General features: G+C 51.6%; 1 protein-coding gene across 3 annotated transcripts in view; it reads right to left on the bottom strand.

Moving 5' to 3' along the window:
* Positions 1–6918, bottom strand: part of WDR4 (WD repeat domain 4) — a 21128-nt gene extending 14210 nt beyond the window's left edge. Inside the window, exons 1-3 of one of the 3 annotated variants that reach the window (XM_010834917.1) lie at positions 6214–6918; positions 4606–4671; positions 3237–3328 (exon numbers count right to left, since the gene is read on the bottom strand). Coding sequence is in view for 2 of the 3 variants with exons in the window: in XM_010834915.1 (XP_010833217.1) it covers positions 3185–3328; positions 4606–4671; positions 6214–6440 (437 nt within the window). In the remaining variant the exon portion in view is untranslated. Of the gene's footprint in view, positions 1–841; positions 1232–3184; positions 3329–4605; positions 4672–6213 lie in introns of those variants that run through there. The other 2 variants (XM_010834915.1, XM_010834916.1) reach the window with 2 other exon arrangements.
* Positions 6919–7882: the final 964 nt, after the last annotated feature.

Here is a 7882-nt window from a genome sequence, read left to right as displayed (position 1 = left end):
GTCCAACACCGGATCGACCTCCCCGGGGGCGCATCCCAGATCCAAACCGCGCCCCACCGGCTCCCGGCAAAAACCCTGATCCACGAGAGCCGTGAGGTGTGTCACGCCCACGAGCTGGTTCAGGAAGAAAACCAGAGCTGTGCCAACACAGGCCGACCGCCCACTGCCCGTCCTGGGCCGGGGGTCATGGTATTCCTTCCTGCTGTCATTTTCCACTGTTTCTACTGAGAGGTATCTTACATGAGACAGGAGCCATGCCACCGCTTCACACACAAACAACTGCCATCTATCTATACATGAGGCTTCATCACAGAAGAGCCGGCCTGGCTCTGTCATCACCGAGGGCTGCCAGGGACCCACTGCCCCCATAAAGAGCTGATATCTGGGCTTCCCTGGTGGTCTGCTGGTTAAGAATCTGCCTTGCAACCCAAGGGACATGGGTTCTATCCCTGGTCCAGGAAGATCCCACATGTCTCAGAGCAACTGAGCCTGAGAACCACCAATTGCTGAAGCCCAAATGCCTCTGGAGCTCATGCTCTGCAACAAGAAAAGCCCCTGCAGTGAGAAGCTCACGCACTGCGAGTAGAGTAGCCCCCGCTCACCAAAACTAGAGAAAGCCTGCATGCAGCAATGAAGACCCAGCTCAGCCAAATAAATTTTTTAAGTAAAAGAAAAACAGCTGGCCATCTATCCTGGCTCACAGCAGCTAGGACACCAAGTGTCAGCTTGAGACATAAACTGAAGCTTAAAGGAACTACATTCCCCCCAAAGGGACCATCAGACCCCTGCCTGCCTCTTGGGAGAAGGATGAGGGGGCCGAGAATTGAGCAGGAGGCCCCACCTGGCCCAGGGGTGCTGCCAGGGGCTTGGCAGTCGCTGGACCATCTCCGCTCCTCGGTGCCAGTGCAGCCCCTCGAGGAGGCATAATGGAATCAACTCGGGGAAAACAATGACAGAAAAAGGTAATTAGACTCCAGGCAGGATTAATCAGAATCCGCAGAGCTGATAAGCAGCTTCAAGGAGCCCAGGCACAGCCCCAGAGGGGGTTGGGGGGAGACACATGACACAGCACCCTAGGGGGCACCGGCCCAGGACAGCCTCCAGCAGTAACGGGCTTGAGTCCCAAGAAGCTCATCCACCCAGGGAGGAAGTGACCCTTCCAAAGCTGGTCCACTCCCCATGGCAGCCCCCCCTCCCCATACCTGCGGGACGCCATACCTCCTCCGGTCCTTCGCCAGCCAGGGGCTTCCAGCTTTTCAGGCTAAACGCATCCTGACACCAATTCCAGGATGCAGCTGAGCTGCACAGAAGGGGTTTGGAAGTTAAGGTTCAAGGGCATCAGCTCGCAGGTGGGGGACAGGTCATCAAATAGGACTGTCCAGCGGGCTGGCCATGCCACCCCAACAGGAGGAATCTTGGGGGCACCATTTTCAGTCTCTGTGGGGACTGCAGTCTCAGCACTTTTCCTGCCTCCACCGAGTCACTGGGTTCATAGCCCAGGACCCTCTTCTCAGGCCCCCCCCAGGCAACCTGGGCCCCTCTTCCTTGCCAGGGCCAGAGAAAGGGCCCACTGGAGCCAGCTCTGAGCTTCAAAGGCCCTGGCTGGTCAAATGTGGATCAACTGGATGTCAGATGTACCAAGGGTGGGTGTTGTTCTGAGGGGTCCATCAGATCCCAATGGGGCTTGTGCCCCAAAGGTAAAGCGCCCCCTCCAGGATGATGTCCGCTGGGACTGTCCTCTCTACGGTGATAAAACTAATCCTGCTCCCTTTCTCCAAACGCTTCTTCACCAGTAACAGAGGGAAGGCGCTGAGCTCCAGGGAAATGCATGGAAAGAGCTGAAGTTCACCCTGGCCCCGCCCAGGACCCCACCCCTTACCCAGCAATCAATAGGACAGAGCCCCTGGAGTTTGGAATCTGGTTCCTCAACATCATAAAGTTACATCACCTGTCTTCTCAACCACCTACTGCAAGCACCTCCTACCCAAGGTTTCTCTGCTGATATCAACTTCAAAGCCAGAAGCAAACATACAAGAAAAGCACCAGGTACCGAGACCACTAAGGTCTACAGCCCATGTTATTCAGGTCTCCTATGGAGAGAACCCGGGACATGGGACCTTCCCCTCAGCCCACACCCTCGGGGAGAGACCCGGGCGTGCTCACAGCGACCAAGAACCCCCGCCCTGCCCTGCACTCAAGGGGTCTCACCTAAACTCCCTCATTAACAAGCCCAGTGCCACACGTACCCCTCCTCCCTCCCTCCTCAGACTCTTGTAGAACAGCCAGGGCACCCATGAGCCAGGACGCTCACCCTCTCGAGGGGTAGGAGCTCCACAGGACCCAGGACTGTGGCAGGCTGCGTGGACACTCCTGTGAGTGAGTCGCCACCCGCGGACGCACACAGAAGGGAGAGCCCCTCACGCGCTCGCCTTCTAGCAAGTCCAGGACTGCTGCCTACGAGCGAGCGCCAGCTCGCCTCCAACTCGCACTCCTCTCGAGAAGCAGGCCTGCGTGTGGCCCCACACCTCCCCAGGTGGTCAGTCTTCCAACGAGGGACCCGAGGGTCAAGAGCCCAAAGAGTGGGCACAGCCCCTGTGGTGAAGACTCACCCTCGTCCACAGAGAGGCAGGGCCTGTAGCCTCACGGCCTCAGGAGGTGATCTTAGGCGGACTCCAAGTTCCAGGGGCAGAAACAGATGGTGACGAAACTGTTGCCAGGGAAAGGCAGGTGACATCCTCTCCCATTTACACTGAGCCCCAGCCTTTCAGAGACTCGAGCAAGTGCACCGTCTTAAAAAACTCACCAAGTTAAAACTGTGGCCCAGGTGCCTTACCTTACACAAAGCCCCCAACACTCTCAAGGGCTGGAGAAACAACACTGTTTGGAAGCAGAATGGCCCTGTGGCCAGGAGCACAAACTCTGTAGTTAGACCAGAACAGGGCCCAGCTGAGCTGAGTGACTGTTGGCCAGGGAGCGTGGGTGAGAACAATGCCCCCGCCCCACTCATCGGCCTGCCATGAGACTTAAACCAGCTAATACCAGCCCAGCACTCAGAACAGCGCCTGCCACAGCTGGTGCAGCGTGCTAACTACCGACACTACGGCTGCTATCACGATTGTTACCGACATGCAAGTGTAAGCTGTGCGTTCAACATCGTTAACAGTTCAACGTTAGCATTTCATACCTGACACTCAGACATTGCCATGGGTTTGTACGGAAAAGAATCAGACGCTTACTGTCATCAGTTAAAACAAAATAGCTGCCAGACTTGGAGAAGGTGGACGCCAGAATGGTGTCACTCCCCTGATCCACGGGCTGTCCGTCCTCCCTGAGGAAGAGAGGAGACAGTCGGTCAGGCCTTACCTGAGCTACTGAAGCTGTGCCATTCAGGCTGGTCCTGTGTGATTATAATACGATCAGATGTAAGAAGTGCAAAGAGGTTCGTGTAGTCTGGATACAAGACATATAGAGGGACATGGAGAAGACCAAGACCACTCTAATTTTAAGGAGTAGAGCTAATACAGAAAAGTCTCTCAGCATACACACCAGGATTCCATCAGCTAAGCTGGAAAGACCCTCAAAGATCCTATGGACCAGTCCCCTCAAGGACATGAACTAATCCACAACTAGAGGCAGGGGTCAAATCATAAAAAAAGTGGATCCCAAGTCCAATTCTTCTAAAGAAAACCACCATACAGAATGACCAAACAAACCTATGATTATCAGAGGGGAAACGGGGTGAGAAAGGGATATAATGGGAGATTGGGACTGACATATATACACTACTATAGGAGATCCGTCCTGGGTGTTCATTGGAAGGACTGATGCTGAAGCTGAAACTCCAGTACTCTGGCCACCTCACGCGAAGAGTTGACTCACTGGAAAAGACCCTGATGCTGGGAGGGATTGGGGGCAGGAGGAGAAGGGGACGACAGAGGATGAGATGGCTGGATGGCATCACTGACTATATGGACATGAGTTTGGGTAAACTCCAGGAGTTGGTGATGGACAGGGAGGCCTGGTGTGCTGCGATTCATGGGGTAGCAAAGAGTCGGACACGACTGAGAGACTGAACTGAACTGATATATAAAACAGTTAACTAATAAGGACCTATTATATAGCGTAGGGAACTCTACTCAATACTCTGTGATGACCTGTATGGGAAAAGAATCTAAAAACGAGTGGAGATTTTATACACACACACACACACGTAACTGACTCACTTTGTTGTGCACCCAAAACACAACATTATAAATCAACTATACTCCAATTAAAAACATTTTTTAAAGACTATTTTCTTTTTTCAATTAGCTATTTGATACACCTGCTTTCAATGCATTTAAAATTCCTTGTTATTTCAAAGTACCAATAAAACAGTTAATTACTGACAGAAACTAAAGTATTTTTTAAAGTTCTCATATTCTTAATGCCTAGTCTGAAAGTCAATAGCACATTTCTCTCTGGAGGTGGTCTCTGGTTTATCCACACAGCTGGGTAACAGAAATGAAGAATTCAGCAAATAAAACAACAATTTACTTCTTAGACTAAACAGTCCCATTATTCAAACTGCCAGTCAGCCCCGATGAGGCTTCCCCACCATCTCACCCTTTATTTTCTTGGGACTTCTTTTCTGCAGCGCTGCAATCATATATGAAGAGGCTGTCGCCATCACTAAAGAAAAATAACAGCAATATTTTAAATGAAGTACTTTGTTCATTACAATGCTCACTTTAAAAAAAAAAACCTGAATCAAAAAAATATTTGCATCCTCAGTAAGGATTTTCTCCACAAGAACTTGTCTCCATAACGTATTTCAGGGAACAGCTAAGGAGCTTTAATTTGCCGAACTTAATTGTATCTACTACACATAACTGTCATGGTCTGTCCATAAAAATCAGTTAAGTGAAATAAATGAGGACAAAAACTCAACAGGAACATACCATTCTTTAACAACTAGAAAATCAGCGCATGATGGCTATGTTACTCAGTTTTCAGTGAGCCTGATGCACCCAAGTTTAAAACTTGGGGTACTTGTTTAGAAAAATGTCTTATCTGCCCCCAGAAAAGCTCCAGTGCCTGCCAAGCGCTTACCAGTATAGAAGCCACCCACTTTCCCTACAAGGCCCTAAGCCTCCCTACTCCAATGCCTGGCACAAAGACATCCCAAACAAATTTACAGCCTTTAAAGTGACTGCAGCCAGACTCTTTTCTCATATGGAGCACTGCAGTGTAGGATGAGCAGCAGTCGTCCAAGTCAGAAACCTTGCCAGCCAGCCACTAGGTTTCCTCAAAAGGTGTGAACTGAATCAACCAGATGGAGTCTAATTTTCTCATCTCTCACTGTGTCAAGTGCTAGATTTCATAAGGCTCTAAAATAAAATAACCTGGGACAACAGGTTTGTGAATTTGTGAAATCTACACTTAACATCTTTTTGAATCTCTGAAACCAAACTCTGAACAAAGAACACAGCGCACATTTACATTTAACAGACACACTGTCTCAAGTTTGGGAGAATCAAAACTACGCTGGGAAAGGAAATACGGGGCCGAAACTGGCCACTGCTAATATTCAAGAGGTTCCTGGATCAAGACTAGTCGACCAACAAACATAAAAATTCCGGGACGATAAGGGGCGTGAAATTAGAGAAAGCAAAAGGACGACCTTATAAAGGGTCACTAGGGAGAAAACGGCTGTGGTTCTGGGGATACCCTCCAGCAAGGAGGTGTCAGGTAAGACCCTCGCCCCGAAAGGCAAGCAAAGCGGGGTCAGGGGATGTGGACGGGGATGAGGAAGCAGGCAGCGACGCAGAGGGAAGCGAGTGCAGGAGCACGATAAACGTGATCCCCTGGAGTAAACCCTTCTCCCCAAGAGAAGGCCAAGAGCTGTCTTCCTCCCACGCCCCAGAGAAGTGCGTCCCCGGGACCCCGCAGAGCCCGGAAGTGTCTGGAGCGGAACCGGCAAAGAATGCCTCAGGCCCGCCGCTGAGGGCACGGGGCCCTGGGCAGGTGTTGGGAGAAGGGCAGGGAGAGCGGACATTCCGCAGCGCAGGCACGCAGCCGGGCTCAAGTGGCACCGGAGAGCTCACGGGGAGCAGCGGGAATCCCTAGGGTCACCCCACGGCAGGTGCAGCCCTGGCGGGACGGGAGAACAGGAATTTCAAGGCCCTGGCGCACGACCGCAACCTGGCCTTCTGCTCCAGAACGACCCCTCACCTGCTCGAAGTGGAGGTAGCCAGCAACCGGCTACCGCCCCGAACCACCAGCGCATGCCCGCACAGAGCCAGCCCCGCAGAACTCGCCATGTGCCCGCCCAACGCGCCTCCACCCACGTGCGCCGTCCAGCGCCTCTTCCGGCCCGCGCTAGAGAGTGACGTCAGGCGTAGACGCCGCGAGGTGACGTCATCTGGAATCGCCCCCGCGTGCGAGCCGGCGGCGGGCATGCGCAGAAGGTGTTCTCTCCCTGCATTCGGCAATTCGGCGTTCGCGCCTTTTGGGGTCGGTTGCTGGTCAGTTTTGTCCGAAGGGAATCCGCTTGCTTGTTTAGTGTTCGTTTCTTCCTCCAGACTGCAGAGAGCCAGTTCTGGATCTTTCTCGCGCTGTGGCTAGGCGACTTGGCCAGTCTGGTACCTACTTGGTCCTTCAAGAACTGAGAGGGTCTGAGTTCGCATCTAGGTCCCGAACGTGGTGTCTGAGGAGGGCGCAGAACTGAAGCCGCCGGATGGAAGCTGAGCCAGACACACCCAAAGAGCAAAACTGCTATTTTTCAACACAAGATAGGGCTCTTTTCCAATGTTCTTAATTCTCACGAGTGGCACCACCAGCACCAGTTTGCCAGATGCTTTCTTGGGACTCTCCACCCCCATCATCCACATTGGTCATCTGATCGCGGAAATCCCCCTAGACGCTCCTCCTCCCCGTGTCCATGGCCTCCGCCGCGACACAGACCAGAGCAACCCTTCTGCTCTCTGTTCTCACGTCCGCGCTTGCCCCCACCCGCATCCCCGCAGATCCACACTGCATACTAAAGACAGACATTTCAGAGCACAGTTTCAATCACCTCATCCTCCTGCTTAAAATCAACAAGTGGCTTCTCATTGTTCTCGGTACAGAAAACAAATCCTGATCTTGCACTATGAGACTGCATGTTGTCTGGCTCCATTTCCTACCAGGTCTGCTTCATTCTCAGTGCTCTAAACATGACTGTCGTTCAGGTTCGTTGGCACAGTGATAATAGCAACCACAAGACCTTAGCACACGCTAGTCTTTTCACCTGAAACATTCTCTCCACACCCCATCTCTATGCTCCTAGTTAATTCCAGACACCCAGTTTCACTCCAGTGGAGTTAACACTTAATCAAGGAAGCCTTTCATTGTTTATATGCACTACACCCATGATAATCTGCTTAATATCTTGTCTCTAGACTACAAATGCCATGAAGGCAGGGACTGATGCTGACTCAATTGGCAGGTTGCCAGTGCACCAGCTTGCACCACAAAATCTTGAATGAAGTCAGTGCTTGATCAATATTTGCTAAGTAAATAAATGGAACAACTAATTGTCTTATGTGTGCTAAGTTGTGTCTGACTCTTTCTGATGCCATGGACTGTAGCCAGAGAGGTTCCTCTGTCCATGGGATTTCCCAGGCAAGAATACTGGAGTGGGTTGCCATTTCCTTCTCCAGAGATCTTCTGGACCCAGGGATTGAACCCACATCTCCTTCGTTGCAGGCAGATTCTTTACCACTGAGCCACCAGGGAAGCCCAGTTGTCTTAAAGGATCAGCTATTTCTGAATTAAGTGAAGGAATCATGATAGGCATGAGGCATAGAAAACTATGACCAATTCAAATCCCACCTCTGGATTGATTCAAGTTTGAATTTAC

This window comes from Bison bison, unplaced genomic scaffold, assembly GCF_000754665.1.
Source record: "Bison bison bison isolate TAMUID 2011002044 unplaced genomic scaffold, Bison_UMD1.0 scf7180017864037, whole genome shotgun sequence".
NCBI lineage: Eukaryota > Metazoa > Chordata > Mammalia > Artiodactyla > Bovidae > Bison > Bison bison.
Note: the sequence above shows the minus strand (reverse complement) of the source record. Positions and strands in the feature narration are given on the sequence as shown.